The sequence below is a fragment of the Megascapheus bottae genome, chromosome 16 (assembly GCF_031878675.1).
Source record: "Megascapheus bottae isolate mThoBot1 chromosome 16, mThoBot2.hap1, whole genome shotgun sequence".
Lineage (NCBI taxonomy): Eukaryota > Metazoa > Chordata > Mammalia > Rodentia > Geomyidae > Megascapheus > Megascapheus bottae.
The window spans coordinates 10812209-10833106 of NC_143524.1; the positions used below are offsets into that span (position 1 = coordinate 10812209).

At 34.7% G+C, this 20898-nt stretch overlaps 2 protein-coding genes across 2 annotated transcripts; one reads left to right on the plus strand and one right to left on the minus strand.

Moving 5' to 3' along the window:
• The first annotated feature begins 3210 nt into the window (after positions 1-3210).
• On the plus strand, positions 3211-4143 carry LOC150052759 (olfactory receptor 5W2-like). Its single transcript, XM_090348830.1, has one exon. It carries the CDS (start codon positions 3211-3213, stop codon positions 4141-4143), a length of 933 nt encoding a protein of 310 aa, XP_090204956.1.
• Positions 4144-10296: 6153 nt separating this feature from the next.
• Positions 10297-11250, minus strand: LOC150052760 (olfactory receptor 10AG1-like). The gene has a single exon (XM_090348831.1). The coding sequence runs from the start codon at positions 11239-11241 to the stop codon at positions 10297-10299; it is 945 nt and encodes a 314-aa protein (XP_090204957.1). The 5' UTR covers positions 11242-11250.
• Positions 11251-20898: the final 9648 nt, after the last annotated feature.

The following is a 20898-nucleotide window of genomic DNA, read 5'->3' on the forward strand; positions in this document are numbered from 1 at the left end:
CATACCAAGCTCACACACTGGCACTCAGGGAGAGGGAATTAGTTCAGTCATATTGTAGAGCCATTCTTCTACCACTACTGATACAGCCAGGCTGCTCCCAGCAGTCTGCCAGCAGATTCATACAAATGGGTCCATTGATCAGTGCATACAACACTATGCAGAGAGGCACCACCATCACATCCCAAACCCAACCCATCCAACAACAGTAGAATGAGTGTTCAGAAAACAATATGTATGCAGCAAGAAGAAAGTTCAATCTGTAAATAAATGGAAAGCCAAAGATGAATCTCTAAGATACTATTTTGAACTAAATAAACCAAACACATATAAAACTAAAAAAAGAAAAGAAAACTAAAGATGACATTAATTAATCAAAAAGTTAGTAGCACCTACTGAAAGTGAAGGAGACCATCAGAAAGCCCAAATAGGATATTTTGATACTCCTATAAATTTCCTGGGCTATACTCCTTTGGCACATTGCAAAATAGGTCATATTTTTTAATCATTGGAATTAGGCTGTAGTTTACATGGCTAGTGATTTTTTGGTGGCTTGGCTTGCTACAGAATTTGTGTTTGTGAACTAAAGGGACATAGAAACACTGGCCTTCCCAGAACCTGGTGCCCAATAAGTCTTTTCCCTGGTTCTCTCCAATGAACCATCTCTTCCCATTTTCATTCTGATAGAATTTTGTATCCACCTAGTATCACAACTTTCATAGCTCTCACGTTAAGAACATGTCTCCTTTGAAACATCATACCTGTAAGGATTTGTGTGGCTTTTAAGTCCTTGATGATCATAGGGCAGAGAATCTACAACAATATACTTTCTTGTAACAATCATCATTATATCATTGGCAAATGAAATCTACTATAGCAAATAAAAATGTAAAAAGCCTTCCTACACATTAAATAAAATGAATCATATTTCCATTGCTCTTCATGAGTGTGCTGCCATTAAGCATAATTTTTATATTATAAGAAGAAAATGTGCCATTGGCATATATATTAACCAAAAAGTAGTAATAAACCAAATTTTCTTCAATGAATTGGCAATGAAATATGTGTGTGTGTGTGTGTGTGTGTGTGTGTGTGTGTAGATGTGTGGATGTGTATCTAAAGAAGTATTATTTAGCCATGTAAAAATTTTCTGACACATACAACAACACAGGCAAACTTCATATGCATTCATATAAATTTTTAAAATGTTTTAGAAAGCCATGTATTTTATTGTATAATCCTTTCTGCATTTACTGTACATAACATTAGAAATAGATAATCATTTTCTACTGATATTGAAGAGAGGATAAGGGAGTGCTCCTGAAAATATGTGCCAATTTCTTGAAGAAGGGATAAAAATGCTTTGGAATTAGATCATGACATTGTCTGCACAATCTAATGAATGAATTACAAACAAAAGAAGGATTTATTGTAAAATGGCAAGTACTTATGATATTTATTATATCCTATATAAAATAAAATAATTGTATCAAAGCATAAAACAATTCAGTGATGCTTATGGACAGGCTTTAAAAGGTAGAATATCTGGAGCACAGGAAAGGTCTAAGAATGGTCAAATAAACTGGTTTAGAACTTCACAAAATGTACATGAGAAAGGGTATCAATGTATGTGAAGTAATGCACCCTCTATCTGGTGAATATAATGTAACCCTTCTTTTAATTACAATAAAAAATATATGAGAAAAAAGAACTTCACAAAATGTCTGTCTTCATTGGAAAAGAGAAGTTTGACTATAGCATACAGTTAGGAAAGTAATTTACAACTTTCTTTCTCATCTGGTTTAATTTGGTCATAAGGATGAAGATGTTCAACTTTCTAAAATGGTGATTACATTTTCAGAGGACCATACAGACACAAGAACATAATTAATCTCACCAAGGCCTGAGGGAAATAGCTTCAAAGGTTCAAGTCCCAAATGATATCCGCTAAAATAAAATGCTCCCTGCGTCATGTTCATTTACCAAAGACTTGCTCATCACAGGTAGGAACTTGACTGAGGCATAACTGTAGAAAAAATAAAGAAAATTACATAAAAAACCAGAAAATTTTCAATGAGTTATTTTTTCTGTGGTGAATTTAATACTCACTTTAAATGGATATTGTTTTTGATCTGCATTAAAAGAGTTGGGCTTGATTTAATATATATCCTAAAAGTGTAACATTGATTATTTCCAGTTTTGTCTAATATTATACAAACCCTTCATATTTTTTATAACTAGGCAGGTATATATAAACAACAGAATGGATGTTTGATATCAAATAACATAATCAGCCCATGACTTTGTAAGAATACTCAGATTCAATTTTACTTGCATCACTAAAAAGAACTTTGTTACATCTAAAAGCACTGACAAATATGTCATTACATTCTAATTTTCATATATAAATAGTAATATGGGACATATTTAATATCTACTCATTTACATATTTTTAATTTAAGACTATTTAAAATTGAATTTAATGTAAGTATATGTGGTACGTAACCTTTATTTTCTTCTTTTTAGGATTTGTGTTTGGTCAGAAAGAAGCAAAACCTCCTTGATCACAAGAACACTTCTACAAAGAGGTAATGAAAATGGTGGGGGAGAGGGGAAACAAAACATTTACAAAGACAGGTTGATAAGACTCCTCTTGCAGTGTATCAAATATTAAAGAAGACATCAAAACAAGAAGACATAAATAATAAGTAACTTTTATCTTTAAGAGTCAATGCGGTGCTTCTAAAATAATACCACAATCTTTCTAAATGATTTTCATGTTTCAAATAGTCACACAATCCTTTGGAGGGTCAGTGCAAACACCCTGACACAGCAAGAACAGAATACTCTTATATAGCTTTAACTTTTCCTATTTATGTTCATTTCATATTACCTTGAAGATTACCTAAAACTTCAGTTTGCCTAAATCTACAAGACATATTAGGGAATTAAAACAAAAATCAGTTACTTTATAATAACAGAAACTCTGAAAGTTTCTCACCTGCCTATTTGGGAAAATCATGACTTTTAAACATTTTAAATAGATAGCAACGTTTATTTAAATGTCGTATAGATAAGCAATTGTCCTGACAAGAAAATGACAAGAAACAAAATGTGTTCTGCTTAGAGATACATTTTTATCAGGATGCATGCAAATTATAAACCTATCATTTTCTTGATCATTCTTTCAAAAACAGGCAAAGATAAAGAAGAATGGACAAGGGGAATTGTTCCACATTTACTGACTTCATTCTGATGGGAATTACCAATAAGCCTGAAATGAAAATGATCCTATTTATTGTGTTTTTACTTGTTTATCTAATTAGTCTTCTTGGGAACGTCGGAATGATCACTTTAATCCGTGTGGACCCCCAGCTCCACACACCCATGTACTTCTTCCTCAGCCACCTCTCTTTCTGTGACCTCTGTTATTCCACGGCAATTGGGCCCAAGATGCTGGTCGACATATTTAGCAAGAACAAAGCAATTCCTTTCTTTGGCTGTGCTCTGCAATTCTTTATTGGCTGTACGTTTGTAGATTCTGAGTGCATGCTGCTGGCTGTGATGGCCTTTGACAGGTACAAGGCGATCAGCAATCCCCTGCTCTATACAGTGAACATGTCCAGTAGAATGTGCGCCCTGCTCATGGCAGGAGTTTACCTGCTGGGAACAGCTGATGCCTTGATCCACACCACACTGGCATTCCGCTTATGCTTCTGTGGGTCCAATGATATTGATCATTTCTTTTGTGATATCCCTCCCATCTTACTACTGTCTTGTTCAGATACACAAGTCAATGAGTTAGCAATATTCATCATTTTTGGTTTTATTGAGCTAAGCACCATCTCAGGAGTCCTCGTCTCATACTGCTACATTTTCTTATCAGTCTTGAAGATCCACTCCGCTGAGGGTAGGTTCAAAGCTTTCTCCACCTGTGCCTCACACTTAACGGCAGTGGCCATTTTCCAGGGAACTGTGCTCTTCATGTATTTCCGGCCGAGTTCTTCCTACTCCCTAGATCAAGACAAGATGACCTCCCTGTTTTACACCCTCGTGATTCCCATGCTGAACCCTCTGATTTACAGCTTGAGGAACAAGGATGTGCAAGAGGCCATGTTAAAGCTGAAGAATAAACGTTGGTTTTAAATTTTTATGTCTCAAATGCTCCTAGTTAGATTTGTATTACTAAAATTTGATTTACAAAACAAGAATACCAAACTGGCTTGACTGTTTCATTTTACTGTAATGAATATCTGTATAATTCATGCAGAATAGTAAATAAATAATGTAGTTCTCCAGTCTTGTCACACTCTGGCTTCTATTGTGAAAATTACATATATTTCTCCCTGGAAAATGAGAAGTACAAAATAGAATTGACTGCATTAACTTTAGCTTTCCTTTCCCCAGCTTTTCCCCTGTAGGGTCTTGCTATACAGATCAGAATGACTGAGGATTTGTGATTGTCCATTTCTCCAACTTCCAAATTACATTTCTAAAATTTTCAAATTTGGTAAGATATCGGGGAAGATTTCTTTAGAAGATTCAAAACAATGAAGTATGCTTAGGCAGATTTGCTATAATACACCTTGTATCTTAGGATACATAGTGTGTCAGATGAACTACAGCAAAACACACCATTCTGCCATTTATACCATTTTAGGGGTCTATACTAGCCAAGTTGCTCAAAAAGGAATAATTTTCTGCTTAGTATCCCTAAACTACTCCCTTTGCCCCCCCCATCATCAGTGATTTATGACATTTTTATTTATCAAGGGAAATTTTTTGAATGCCTATATGTTGTGAGTTACTATTACAATCCATCTTCTATATATTGATCATTCCTTTATGCTGTCCACTTAAGTTTCCACACAGAAGCATGGCATAGCAATGTTACATATGGGCAAATGAACAGCACAGAAACTACACAGATATATAGTGGTTATGAGCTACATAAGTGCAGAAGAGAATGATAATATTGTTCAATGATCCAGTGAACAAGAGGTTTTGAATTAAAGTCATGTCTATTAACTTCCAGTCTCCTGTGACAAGTATTGCTCTCGCTCTCTCTCTAGAAGCAAATCACCATGGCTCATCTTTACACAGTCATTCTTCCCTCTGGCAGTGGCAACACCCTATAAAATGGTCTTCAACCTATATTTATCTAAGGTTTGTTTTCACTTGCCTTTTTTCCTTCTCTGTGAATTGTCATTCTTCTGCAAGGTGTATCCCTTTGAGCTCTTTACTTTGTACACAGAACAACCACAGAGTGCCCTGTAGGCTATAATGTTTGGAAATTCTTGTAACAGTGAGGAGCTTCACAACCTTATTAACTGACTTATCACTTTACTTGGGTACAAATTTATATCATATATTATAACAAATTTTATAAGAACTCAGGTAATTAAAAATCAAAACCTTCATGCAATATTGTCTGAATTAAGAAGTGAGCAATGTGAACTTACTTAAAATATAAGGACTTGGACATTAGACAACCATGTATCTTACATTGGAGAGGAAAGAAAGTCTGTACTCCAAAATGGTCTGAAAATGCTTATTATGATTCTGAATGGAAATACTGTATGATTCCCAAATCTCTTTTCTAGATTTATATTCAAGAAAAAACACTGAATAATGATGTTCAACTTAACACATGTAAAACTTTCACTATAGTTTTATTTTACATTAATTAGTTTAGCAATAAATACTGTCACTGTTAAATCAAGTGTTGAAAAATAATATATTGGTATAGCCCATATTTTAGGACTTTCATGCTCTAAAACTATTGTAAATATTCAGATTTGCCTTTATATCATAAAATCAATCATGTACAATACAATAATGAAAAGTTATTTCTAGCTACCAAAAATTTATGATATTTCAAAAGAAAGAGCAAAATAAAGCTATAAGTAAAATGTGCCGCTTTTATGTGATTAAATACAATGAATATAATTCTTCTAATGGCATTTTCTAGTAACTTCCAAACATCAATCTGTATGAAATCACACCACTGTGTAAATAAATAGGTTAATTTTTTAAATAGCTACATGATCTCAGATTATAAATTAGTTTAAGGTTTGGGTTAATGGAATTTATGAACTTTGAAGCAGCAATATGTTCAAGAAGTTAACACTATTTGGCTTCCTTCTTTTTTTTGTCTAAGATACCTGATGTTATTGCCTATTGGCTGGCTCTCTGTCATCTGGGCCACATCTTCGTTCCCATTATTTAACTACTTGATAAATGCTATGATACAAATAAACCTTAAAAACATTAAGCTGAATGAAGGAACACATGGCCAAAACGATACTTTTTGAATTCTAATGAATATGCATGGAAGTATGTCTTTCTTTCTGATACTGAGAATTGAATTCAGGGCCTCATATTGACTCAGCTTGCTTGCTGATATTTTGGCCACTGGGGCCATGTCTACAGCATGGCATTTTGATATTGATCTTTGAGATGGAGTCCCGCAGACATTTTTCCACCACTGACTTAGAATCACAGTCTTCTAAATTTCAGGTCTATTGAATCACTAACACCAGGATTTCTTATCCTCTAGTAAAAGAGTATTGTTATCTTTACTTTGTCTGGTCTTTAACACAAGATACTTTGCCTCTTAGATAGCTGGGAATGTAGGTATAACACAATACACAACATGAAAGATGTCTAATAATATAAATAATGCTACATGAAATTTTAATATAGCTTTCATCTTTCAACTAAAATGTTACAAATGATAGTATGAGTGTTTGCCTGTAACTCAACAAATATAATTACTTAAAAATATATGCATATGTTTCATTCATACTACTTAAACAGATGTGTTTATTAGTTTTTATTTAAAATCTTTATTACTTCTAGAATATAGTTTTACTAACATTTCGCCACCTTGTAGTTTGAGCACTGGAGTATGTGAATGCTCACATATGTATTTGTATGATTTCTTAGACATTTAGGAATTGAAAAAAATATTTATGCTGGATTACAGCACTATTTACCATAGCAAAGATATGGAACCAACCTAGATGTCCCTTGGTTGATGAATGGATCAACAATATGTGGTATTTGTACACAATGGAATTCTATGCTGCTGTCAGAAAAAACAACATTGCCCCATTTGTTAGGAAATGGAAAGACAGAAAAAATCATATTAAGTGAAGTAAGCCAGACTCAAAGGAACTTAGGCTCAGTGGTTTCCCTCATTTGTCATAATCAGTAGAAACCTTGGGCTTTCCTAGCAGAGATTTGCAATAGAGCAAAACCTTGATACAAAAGGCCATATAGTATGATGCTAAATGAAAGGACCTCTAGGATATAGAAACAAAAGTCATATAATGAATGATTGTTGTCCTTAAGGTACTATGGTATCTCTCATCTCTTTTGCTGTCCCTTGGTTATCTCATATTATTACAGTATCTCACTTTGTCATCTGATATATCGGATATATTTATATTTGGTTATTTGAAATTGGTTAGGGAAGGGGGGAAAACAAGATGAGGGGTGGGGGTGGGAGGAGGGAAATGGGGACCAAGACATGTGAAAGGGTATCAATGTATGTGAATTAATGCACCTCTTATCTGGCAAATATCATGTAACCCTTCTATTAATTACATTAAAAAATATATGAAAAAAGATCATAATTTCCTACAATCTTATGAACTATCAGTATTCAAACACATCCAACAGTTTCTAAATGCTAAGATGTCCTTTTTTTGTAGAGATCTTTTATTACCCATTAGGTGGGAGAGAAAGTCAGGGAGTTTTAGGTCGACTGAAGTAAAAAAAAAAAAAAGAAAAAAAGAGCAAACATTGGTATAATGGAGATCATTAAACACTTTATATCAGAAATAATACTAGAAATCAAAGAATATATGACCAAATGTGTATAAAAATGCACTTATGAAATTCAATGCATATCCTACAAAATTAAGAAAGTTGGGGTTGGAGTAGGAGGAATGAGCAGGAAAGAGGTGTTGCCCACCATTATTCACTGTACTCTCATCCAAGAAAGTAAATTGTTAAATCCAATTTTGTTTTCCTTGTGTTCCAATATGTACTTTGCATGTCATTACAGATTTCTTTCTTTTCAGTAAAATGACTTTCAATAAAGGAGGCTTGAAATTATGCACAGGCCTTCATTTTCTACCCCATTTTTCAAAATCCATAGAAAGCTTGCATATGATAAAAGATAATCAATAATTAGATAGGTAGTCAGAAAATTAAAATTATATGCTATAAAAAATTGGCAAGAATGTGGGAAGAAGGTATTCTTATACAATGTTAGTGGGGATATAAATTAGTGTACACACTATAGAAGCTGGTATTGAGGGTTTATTTTTCCCAAGAAATTAAAAATGGAACTTCCATATGATCCAAGGATATCAGTTTATGTATGTCTGTAATAATGTAAGTCAGGATACAATACAACTAGGTGCACCCAGGTATTGTGCCTCAGCACAACAGCCAAGCTATGGAAGCACCAAGAATGAAATTCTATTGTTTGCAGAGAAATGGATGAAGCTGTTGATCTTTGTGAAAGTGAGGTAGGCGAGACTCAGAAGGACAAAGTTTCCATTATCATCTCATGTGTTTACGTTAGATCTAAAAGATGGACATATGTATAAACCCACATAAGATCCCAAAAACATATATCCAGAAAGCATATCTGTAATTGTGTTAGAGGATGGGGAGGAAAAGAGAGCATTAGAGGAGAGTGATAAAAAAATCTCTGAAATATCCTTGAGACAATCTGTATGAAAAGGGAACTACAAGGTTGTTGCAATTGATATGGCAGAGATGAGGGCCAACTGGTAGAGTGATTAAGTCAGATCAAGGTACATTATTGACAAAAATGGGCATGCAAAACTGCAAGTCCCTTGGACAACTAAATGACACTAATGAAAACTGTCAGGGAAATACCCATTTCCTCATAGAGGTGACAGCAGCAAAACAGTGGAACAGCTGGTCACCAGGTTAGATGACACTAATGAAAACTGTGTAGGGAAATACCCATTTCCTCATAGAGGTGACAGCAGCAAAACAGTAGAACAACTGGTCACCAGGTTAGATACTTCCAGGAAAATATAATCTTGCTCCAATTCACAAACAAAAGTTGCTCTTCATGAAGCTTTGGGGTTTGGTTTGGAGGCAGTAAGAACCCAGTGGATCTTAAAGGCTTTCAAACAAGCAGCTCCACACACATGTGGGTCACTTTTCCGAGCTCTGGCTTCCAGATCTTCAATCTATGCATCAAGCCATTCCTTCTCACCACCTGATGAAATCACAAATGGGAATGCTTAGGCAGTGATGGTTGTCTATGTAGATGTGAGTCACAACAGTGATTAACAACAACCATAATCCTGTGACCAAGCCCTACTTCCTCCTCTGGGTGTACCTAGAGAAGACTTCACATCCTGTACAAAAATGAAAGATTTGCTGATCTGCATTGCTCAAAAGGATTGATGTCACTCCCAAACCTCTCTTTTGCAGGCTGAGTCATCTTGAAATAATATCGAGCACATTCCTTCACCTTGCAGTGATTACATTTTATTTTGTAAATAGAAGGAAATATGGATGATATTTGGGTGGAATTAAGACATAGCTAAAAATGAACTAAATACAACAATAATTCAGAAGGAAATATGGGTGATATCAAAAATATCTGAGTGTTCTATGAGTATATACACAAGTAGTTATTAGGAAGAGGGTTCCATGGATGCTCATTTACTTTTTGGGGTAATGATAGAAGCATTTGACATAACTTGCTAAAAAATTAAATACAGTTAAATGCTTGCTCACTCAAAAAAAATCTCTAGAATTTTTCCAATGATTCATAGTGAGGTAAACCATTTAGTCTATGAATTTACACATCTTGTTATTTGCTCAGTCAATGTTCCTTACTTAACATTACTACTATACATGTAGTATAGATTTAAAAGAAATAATGTCAACAAAGAGGAATATTAGTATATCATTTAGGTAAATAGGTTTTCATTAAATTCAAGCAATAACCCATAACTTTTGCCTAGTGCCTATACATTTACAGGGAAGGAGTAGCATATTGCAGTTTTATTTATAAAAATATTTTTCTTTAGGCATAAAGAATGTTTTAGACAGATGAGTTAGTATACTATATAGTCTGGCTGAGTAAATTCAGAATGAGGTTTCAATATAACAAAAAATATATACGTTACATGACAATACATTCTGAGTCGAGAATGCAATGTTTCCTTTATAACTATGAAAAGACAGAATGGCCGGTGGCATTAACCCTGTTAAATTCCAAGAAAATATAGGAGACTATGTTTTAAGGAATAATTTTTTCAGTGCTGCAATCACTTCCGTGTTCCTAAGGCTGTATATCAGTGGATTCATCATGGGAGTCACAATGGTGTAGAAAAGAGAGAGCAATCTGTCAGTTCCTGCAGAATGGCTGGATTTGGGCCTGAAGTAGGTAATGCTAGCAGATCCATAAAATAAGACTACCACGAGCAGGTGAGAAGAGCAGGTGGAAAAGGCCTTCCCTCGACCTTGGGCTGTTGGCAACCTCAGAATGGTGGAAATTATTTTGCTATAAGAAGCAAGGATCAACAGAAAAGGGACAGCAGCAACCAGTATGACTACTACATAGACAGAGAGCTCATGCACAGAAGTGTCCCCACATGCCAGTTTCACAATGGGGGGAATGTCACAGAAGAAGTGGTCGATGTGGCTAGACTTGCAAAAAGGAAGGGAGAATATTTGACAGGTCTGTCCTATCTGGACTGGGATTCCACTGAGCCAGGATCCAGCAGCCAGCTGAATGCACTTTGTTGGGGTCATGACTAGAGGATAGTGGAGAGGGCAGCAGATGGCCACATAGCGGTCATAGGACATCACAGCCAGGAGGAGACACTCGGTGGTTCCTAGAATGAGGAAAAAGCACAACTGGATGGCACAAGCCAGCACACTCGTGGCTCTGTCCTGAGTCCAAATGCTGACCAGAATCCTAGGCAGAGTGACTGACACATAACAAATTTCCAGGAAAGAAAAATTTGCCAGGAAAAAATACATGGGTTTCTGCAGGGCAGGGTTAAGTCTGGTAATTATGATGATGAGGCTGTTTCCAAGAAGGATAATTAAGTAAATGATGAAGAAGACTCCAGACAGGAACCCTTGGAGGTTTGGAAGGTCAGAGAAGCCCAGTAGGAGAAATTGCTTCACTGTGGACTCGTTATCCTCAGGTCTGATATGTTCAGGGTTCATCTGTAGAAATGATTTAATCAGAAGCATAATTCATTTCTCCATTCTCAGTACTTGTTTTTATAAGTATGATCCAAGAAAAGTACATTATTTATCCTGTGTGCTCTAAAATCAACTGCTAAATGCTCTACAACTAACTTTCATCACAGTATTTTTATCTTAGATGCTTTAAAATCATTTAACTTATGTTTTTCTCCATTAGCAACTAACAATAGGGAATATATGGGTCTTTTTCATCATTGTTAAATATTATCTTTACTTTTATTATAAGGAGATATACCAAATTATACTATATTTAGAATATCCAACCTCCCCAAACCGAAAATCTATGTTATACAGAGCAACCATTCTTTAATTTCTATTTTGATGGTGTGGACCTCATTTCTGTTCTCTATTATCACCAATTCCAAATTCACTTCATTGTTCAAAAGCATTTTATATGGCATCCTTAAAATCTTTTAATGATTACACCTAATTTTGACTGCAAATATGCTGGGGTATTTTCAAAATATGGTTCAATTTTGATGTTTGGCAAAAATAGGCCATTTTATTATTACAAATTATATTATTTAATATTATTGTAATAAACACTATCATTATTTTATAATAATAGCAATAATATATCATATTCCATATTGTAGTAAATATTCCCCTAAATTAAAATTGGTTGCATTATAACATAATGTCTGGGAAGTAAGCAGTGATAACCTATTAGGTTGTACAGAGGCAAGAATAGTGAATCTTCCACAATTTTTCTCAAAGTGCTTGAGAAAGCAATTCTAAGTAGAACATGTTCACTTGAATTATGTGTTTATTGTGGAGAACTAATACCATCTACAACATATCTCTTTGTCCTAAATTACTCCTTTCCTCGTTATTACTGCTTTTTGCACACCTTCTTTACCCCATTTTGTCATTTCTGTTGTGTGAGTGTATGTGTGTTCATATAAAGAGTATATTTATTTCAGTGTTACTACAGATTTTCTTCTTCTTCTTTTTTGTGGGTCATGGGGCTTGAACTTGGCCTGGGTGCTGTCCTTGAGTCCTTCAGCTCAAAGCTACGGCCCTAGCCTTGAGCCAAGCCCCAGTTCCCATTTTCTAGAGGCTAACTGGAGATAAGAGTCTCAGGTCCTTTTGTACCCAGGCTGGCTTTGAAATTTGATCCTCAGATCTCAGCCTCCTAAGTAGCTAGAATTACAAGCACGAGCCACCGCACGTGGCTAGATTTTATTATGGTTCTTAATTGTTACTAGGTAAATATCTTGCTCTTCATTGTTTTCTCTCCAGTACAGGATGTATACTTTCACAGAATTTGATTCATCAGCTTCCCATTTAAATTGACTCCTTCACCTTCATTGTAAGCAAGTCATAGCAATGATTTGTAGCTCCAATTAAGACCTCACTCTGAGGTTCAGCTTAAGCTGGTCTTACCTGTGCATCAGTATGCATGATCATAGGGAAGGCTTGTCTGAGTCAGGGAATTGCTGTCACTACATTCATACATGAAGAAATGGCTTCTCCTTAGTCTCAATACTATCTAGGTCACATCCATATTATGTGGTAAGTGGTTTGACATGTAATGGAACTAGCATAATGTAAAGTAGACATTCCAACAGCCATGTACTCATACTGATAAAATCTGGACATTCATGAGCCTATTAGCTTCAAATATACATTTACACATATGCATGCATTAGCATACACATAGACACACAAGTCAGCAACCATGTACAGGTTGCATATCCAAAGTCTGTTACTGAATTTTATTTTATCCTTTTGCATTTGCTAGACAAACAATAAATATTCCTAAACTCACCCATAAAGTTGTTAATATGTTGTTTAACATTTGGTTTTAGAGATGTTGAAATGCTCTGTTATGATCTCACTGAGGGGAGACTAGATTAGAAGTTAGAGGAAGAAGCAGGAGGAAATTAGTTCATTCTGTGAAAACGAATTTTGAACTCATACTTCATGAAGACATGATAGAAATGGAGAGCGGAGTATGTCCAGATTGTAGCATTACAAAAATGCATGCATGGACTTGTACATGAAACCATTGAATAAATATGCCCAGTCTTTTTATAGTAGATAAAGGCATGAAGAAAAAAGGGAAAAAGAATAATAGGTGCCCCTACTAAAAGAAAATGTTCTTAAATTATTTCAATAATGAACACAAATCATTAATTAATAATGCTATTAGGAAGTTACTACTTCAATCTCAAAATGGTATCTATTATGCTACCCTATGATATTTTCATTATATTTCAGTCACATTCATTCCAGTCATTCAGTATTGATAGCATATCTAGACAATGTTTAAAACAGAAAAGACTTTGATTATAGACGACTAGAATAAAGGCTCATTTTGGAGTCATGTGGTCTTGCAATAATAATATTGAGAAAACATAAACTCAATTATATTCATTTTTGAAATTGGAAACATGAATATTTTATTTTAATTTTCTATGATTGGAGGACAATTTTATAATCCCAAACCTACAGTTAACTGCAGAAATAAACTGGTTTTAGAGAGAATAAGGTCATGCTTACCTATTTGAAGCTAGATTAAATGAAATACTTAACCTTTATTGATTTCAAAAAGTGTATGAAAGTAGTTTTTTTTAAGATCAGGTAAATTTCTTTAGGTGAAATGAAATCTTCTCAGATGTATTTTTGTCAGAACAAAAGATGCTCTTTATGTACAAACTCTTTTTTACCCTGGGGATCACCACTCCTCTCCCATGTAGCCTTCTAATTGATCTAGATCATCCTGCCTGCTGTTCAAGGAGTTTGGCACAACAACTAAAATGTATGTAGCCCTAATAGTAGTTGTGAAAGTGCCTAACCTCTCTTTATACTTGTGATCATAAAATTAAGGAAGGCAGTAGGTTGAGGTGGGAGGGTGAGAATTGTGGGCATGGATCAAGATTGCATTGTATTCATAAACTGATTTGTTAAACCAGGACTCTCTTCTACCCTTGCTCTAAAAATAATTAATAAAGTTAAATACAGAAAACATGTCTTCAAATATGAGAACACAAAGTATTCTTTAATGTGATGAAAATAATATCAAAATAGAATCACTCAAAATGCAGATTTCAGAGTTTTAAATGGGTCCAGTTCCCTGATGTCCAAAGGGAATCTTTATTTTTATTTTTTTTTTAGTTTTTTATTACTGGGATAATGTACAGAGGAGTTACAGTTACATTAATTAGGTAGTAGGTGCATTACTTCTCACACATTTACAGTCCCTCTCATGTTTTTATCCCCATTTCCCTTCCCTTGCCCCCTCCCAATCATCTTGTTTTCCATACTTCCCTTTCCTATTTCAAATAAACAAATAAACACATATATAATATCCAAAGTAACAAAGTCAGATACAGTAACAATATGAGATTAACCATAAGGGCAAAAAAGAGAAAAGAAACAATATAATACATTAAGAACAACAACCACACAAGATAAAGATCTTGTTTCCATATCCTAAAGATCCTTTCATTTAGTCTCATCCTATATGACCATATGTACATAGCTTTTGAACTATTGCGATCCTCTGCTAGGAGATTCCTAGATGTGTACTAATTATTACAAATGAGGGAACCCATAGAGCCTATGTTCCTTTGGGTTTGGCTTACTTCACTTAATATGATTTTTTTCCAAGTCTTTCCATTTCCAAAAGGAATCGTTTTTGGACACACACCCACTAACCAGGCAGAGACCATCATCTGCCAAACTACGGATGAGTGGATGGAGTAACAGACAAGTGCTCTCACCTATTCCCTTTTAGGTGAATTCTCACACACATCTTCATGTAAAATTTAATCACTAGAATGTACCAAGCTGGAAAAAAAGGCTAGAAATGGCAATAATTCTCTGAAGAACTGGCACATAACCAGCCAGCATTCACTACTCCTTTTAATGATGGTCCTCAGCCCTTCAAGTCTCAAGTGCAAAGTAGGAAGTGTATCAACATAGCAGTCCAGGACCACGTCCAGAACACAGCAGCCTCGTTCATTTTTTAATGACTATTACATAGTACAACAAAGATGCATTCCACCCACAGAAACAGAGGTAAATACATACATACAAAATCCATTGACAGAACATGTGTACCTCAGACCATTTGTCGTAGGAAACAGGAACAGAGGTATTTAATTTGTAAGATAAATCAATGGATTTACAAATATGTTTTAGGAGCATTTTGCCCATGCATCCATCAATAGTTGTCATTATTCATAGGGCTTGTATTTACTCAATTGTTTTCATTCATGCCATTCTGTAATTTATTTTATTTCATGATTTCTCCAGCTGTTAAAATGTAACCGCAGCATTATTTCATAATAGTTTTAATTTGAATTTTAATGAAGTTTAAACATGCTAGGTAACTTGCATTTGATTACATCACTATTTTTGACTAATAGTTTTAGAGGTTTGTTACATATCTATGTATGATTATTAGACTCATTTATATATTTTGGTATATTAGTGATTCAAATATTTTATATATTCATTTATTCAGATCCTTTTATTTTTAATGTTTACATTTTTTTCCTACATGAGTGATTTTTAATTGTTTCCCTGCTCCGTATTTTTGTTTTTTTTCCAAAGTGTTAATATATGAACAAATTCTTTGTACATAGATGCCTATATATACATATATATATTTAATGGATTATATCTTGGATAACATACTTTACAACTCTTGTCTAGTGAGTCACAGAGAATCACTTCTGTATTTTATAACAATGTTATATGATAAATTTTAACTTTATTCTACTGTTGTGAATGATCTTTGTATAAGCATGATTTTTTTTCTTTATATATATATTTATTGTAATCAATAGAAGGGTTACATTATATTCACCAGATAGAAGGTGCATTACTTACAGACATTGCTACCCTTTCTCATGTTTTTGACCCCATTTCCCTCCCCCACTCCCTCCCCTCAGGTTGTTTTCCCCCTTCCCTATTTTATTTCAAATAAATATGTATAAAATATATCAGATAACATAAAATACTGTAATAATATGAGATAACCAAGGGACCACAAAAGAGATGAGAGAGAACATAGTACATTAAGAACAACAATCACTCATTATACCGCTTTGGTTTCTATATCCTGGAGGTCTTTTCATTTAGCCTCATCCTATATGGTCTTATGTATCTAGGTTTTGCTCTATTGTAAACCTCTGCTAGGAGAGTCTAAGGTTTATTCAATATATTATTTTCTTTGTTTCATGTATTTTTATTGTAATTAATAGAAGGGTTAATTTGTACTCACCAGATAGAAGGTGTATTACGTTACAAACCTTGATACCCTTTCTCAGATCTTGGTCCCCAATTCCTTCCCCCCATCCCCACCCCTAATCTTGTTTTCCCCCCTTCCCTATCCGATTTCAAATAATGAAATAAATGAATTTTAAGGCACAGCAGTTTTTCTATATGTATATGGTAATATTTGTGCGTACAATTCTTCCAATGTCATTTTTATAAAATTTTCATCATTGGAGGCAGATGTTGTCAAGTCAAAAATAACATCATTAAGCTTAGTTAGTGGATAGGTTAGGAAAAGTGATAAATTCTAAAAATGTTTTCAAATGTAGCCATTCAAAAAATATCTAGAAAATATACAAAGGCATGTTTATGTCAAAGTGTTTAGAAGGTTAAACTGAGGTTCAAAGGAACACTCACCATGGACTATATTTTAGAAGCTGGCTGAACCTACCATCACCCAACTACAATAGGAATGGCGTTTTGTGCAGAACATGAAGAAAGGAATCAATGTTTTCACTATTAAAATAAGGCGACATCATAAAAATGGCAATTCTGTCATCTACAAATTCAAAATAATACCACTCAATATCCCAATTCTTGGAAGCAATCCAAGAATTCATATGGAATTATAAAAGACCCCACATAACAAAAACAGTCCTTAGCAGAAAAAAATAGAACTTGAGGACTATCAATACCAGACTTAACACTCTATTACAGAGCTATAGTAATAGAAACAGCTTGGTATTGGCACAAGAACAGGCCTGAGGACCAATGGAATAGAACTGAAGACCCAGAAATCAGCCCACACACTTATGACCACCTAATCTTCGATAAGGGAGCCAAAAACATAGGAAGAAGACAGCTTTTTAAACACATAGTGCTGCAGAACTGGTTAACTGCATGTAGAACAATAACGTTGGATCCTTATATGTCACCCTGAAACAGAATTAATTCCAAATGGATCAAAGACCCTGAGATAAAAGCAGATACCCTGAAAACTTTACAGTAAGGGATAGGAGATACGCTAAGGCTCCTTAGCACAGGTCAAAATTTTCTTATAGACCCAGACACAACAAATTAAAGAATGTTTGGACAAATGGGCTGCATTAAATTGCAGAGCTTCTATATGGCAAAGGCATAGCTAGCAAGTTCATTAGAAAGCCCACAGAGGGGGAGAAGATCTTCACTAGCCATTCAACAGACAAGGGCCTCATATCTAAAATATGTCTACAGCTCAAAAAGCAATCTCTCAAAAACAAATCCTCAAACAAACAACTGTCCCATTAAAAAGTGGGCTTGCAGAGAGACTTCTCTGAAGAGGAAATAAGAAAGACCTATAGACACATGAAGAAATGCTCAACAACCCTGGCCATAAAAGAAATGCAAATCAAAACAACTTTGAGATTCCACCTCAAGCCAGTTAGAATGGACTGTATCAAAAAATCTAATAATAACAGATGCTGGTGAGAATGTGGCCAGAAGGGATCACTACTACACAATTGTGGGGGACTGTTAACTTGTTTACTCACCCTGGAAAGCAGTATGGCAATTTGCCAAAAGACTAAACATAGAGGTTCCCTATGACCCAGCAATCCCGCTCCTGGGTATTTACCCAAATGTCTGGAAACAAAGGCATACTAAAATTACTAGCACAATGATGTTCACTGCAGCAGTATTTACTATAGCACAGATATGGAACCAACCCAGATGCCCCTCAGTAGATGATTGTATCAAGAAGATGTGGTACTTATACACAATGGAATTCTATGCTGCCATTAGAAAGAATGACATTTTTAAGGAAATGTAAAGACTTGGGAAAAAACCCTATAAAGTGAAGTAAGCTAGACCCAAAGAAGCATAGGCTCCATGGTTTCCCTCATTTGTAATAATAGTACATATCAAGGATTCTCCTAACAGGGGATCACAATAGCTCAAAAGCTATGTACATATGGCCATATAGGATGAGAATAAATGAAATGAACTCCAGGATATGGAAATGAGTTTTATCTTTGTGATTGTTGTTCATAATGTACTATGTGAACTTACTTCTTTTCTCTTTTGTTTCCCCTTATGTTCACCTCATGTGGTTACTGTATCTGATTTTTTTTACCCAGTGTATTGTATATTCGTTTATTTGTTTATTTGAACTAGGGAAGAGAAGGGAAGAACAAGATGATTGGGAGGGGGTACAGGTAGGGCAAGTGAGACAAAAACATGAGAAGGGGTATCAATGTTCAAGATGTAATATATCCATTATTTGACAAATGTGACTATAACCCCTCTATACATTACTCTGAAAATAAAATACAATAAAAGTAAAAATAAATTTAAAAAATTAAAAAACTAAATTAAATTAACCAGGGTGACTTGAAGTCACTTTCCACCATTTTAATCACACCTAAAAACATTACTTAAAAACAATAATAAAAGAACACCATAAAAGCAATCCTTTCAATTCTGGAATATCAAATGTATTAGTTCTGAATGGAATATGGACAACATTGGAATGGGAAAACTTCCTGGATAAATCTCCACTTATTTGCTATAATCTGATAGACTAAGCCATTGAGTAAATTTGCAGTACAATCCAGAGAGAAGTCAAGAGAAGTAATCTGCAGGTCAGTAGTCCATTTTTTTTTTGTTTCTACTTGAAACTACTGAACACAAAGTGGGTACATTTAAAGCAAAGAGTATGAATGAATGTTTGTAAAGATTTTATTATACAGGTGCGTATAGAAGGGTTACCGTTACATAAATCAGGAAATAAGTACATTTCTTTTTAAACACTGTCACTTCTCCCATTTTCTCCCAGTTATTTTTGCCTCCTGACTCTCCTCTTCCCCACTGGGTTGTAGAGTTCATTTATAACATAATGTTCAGTGAGTATCACTGCTGAATTAGTTCATCCTTTGCTCCACCATTTCTGTGCTCCCTCTTAAAGATTATAAAAATTGAAAGTTTTTTTCTTGGGTGCCCTCACTCACATCAGCAAGGAGTCAAAGAATTTCCTGGCTTCACATGCATTAGTTGAACATCAGTCTCTGTGCTGGTGAATTACATTGGTCAATAGGGTTACATATGGTAAATTAGCCTTGTAGGTATAAAAAAATTAAAGCTTCTTTTAATAAAAATTGCTATACAGAAATCACAACAACCGAAAAGAACAAGGACCAGGAACTTAGCAGTTATAACATAGCAATAATAACTATCAATGGAGCTCAGTAGAATCTAGAATTTCTTTTGTTTTTAAATTGCTTAGTTTTTCTAGAAAGTATGCCATACATGCAAAAGTGTGATTAAGTACAAAAAAGATAACAGAAAAAAAAAAAGTCGTAAGAAATAGAAACTGTGATTCTGGTGTGACTTATCAAAGAAAACCATAACGTTTTACTTCTATGTAGCTCTTCAATGACTACAAAGTCTAATTTTTTCTAGATTAAAGCATTGAGTTTTTTATTTTAATTTTTATTTTTTGTCAGTTCTAGGGCTTGAACTCAGGGCCTGTACACTGTCACTGAGCTTTCTCAAGGCTAGCGTTCTACCACCACTTGAACCGCAGCACCATTTCTGGAATTTTTTCTGTGTATGGAGGAATTAAACCAGGCCTTCGTGCATGCCAGGAAAGCAGTCTAGCACTAGGCCACACTCCAGGGGTTTCACAATATTTTAACATGTGATTCTTAGTTTACAAAGAGTTAGTAATTGTATTGTTGTGAAGTTTGACTGCCCCCAAATATTTTTCACTTAAGGCTAGTGCTTTACTTTTTGAACCACAATTCTGCATCTTATCATTAAGATCTTATTTTATTTATTTATTTTTTTGGCAGGCCTGGGCTTGGGGTCAGGGCCTAAGCTTTGTCCTTGGGTTTTCTCAAGTCTAGAACTCTATGACTTGAGCCACAGCACCACTTCTGGCATTTTTTTTTTTATGTACCGAGGACTCGAACCCAGTCTTCGTGCATGCTAGGCAAGTACTCTATCACTAGGCCAAACGCCCAGCCCTAGATCATAAAACTTATTTTTAAAATGGAGGTAATCTGGAAATTTACAGAGAAATAGTATGGCCACACAAGTTTTCTCTTGCTTTCTTGCTTTCTACCTTCTGTTCTTCCTCTCTCTCTCTCTCTCTCTCTCTCTCTCTCTCTCTCTCTCTCTCTCTCTCTCTCTCTCCCTTTTCCTTTCTTTTTGAACTAAAGTTGTCAATTGGCATGCATAATTATTCAGCTCAATTAGAAGGTTGCACAATGAGGCATCCCTAGGGAAAAAGAACTGTGAGTATATAACGAACATAGTTATGATAATAGAATGTATTTCAGGTGAATTTCAAATGAAGGAAGTTAACTAATAAAAGAAATCTTCATTCACTTTTCTTTCCTATGTCTGAAG

Excerpts from the sequence above, each read along its gene's own strand:
- LOC150052759 (XM_090348830.1), top strand. The coding sequence starts at position 3,211 with ATGGACAAGGGGAATTGTTCCACATTTACTGACTTCATTCTGATGGGA.
- LOC150052760 (XM_090348831.1), bottom strand. The coding sequence starts at position 11,241 with ATGAACCCTGAACATATCAGACCTGAGGATAACGAGTCCACAGTGAAG.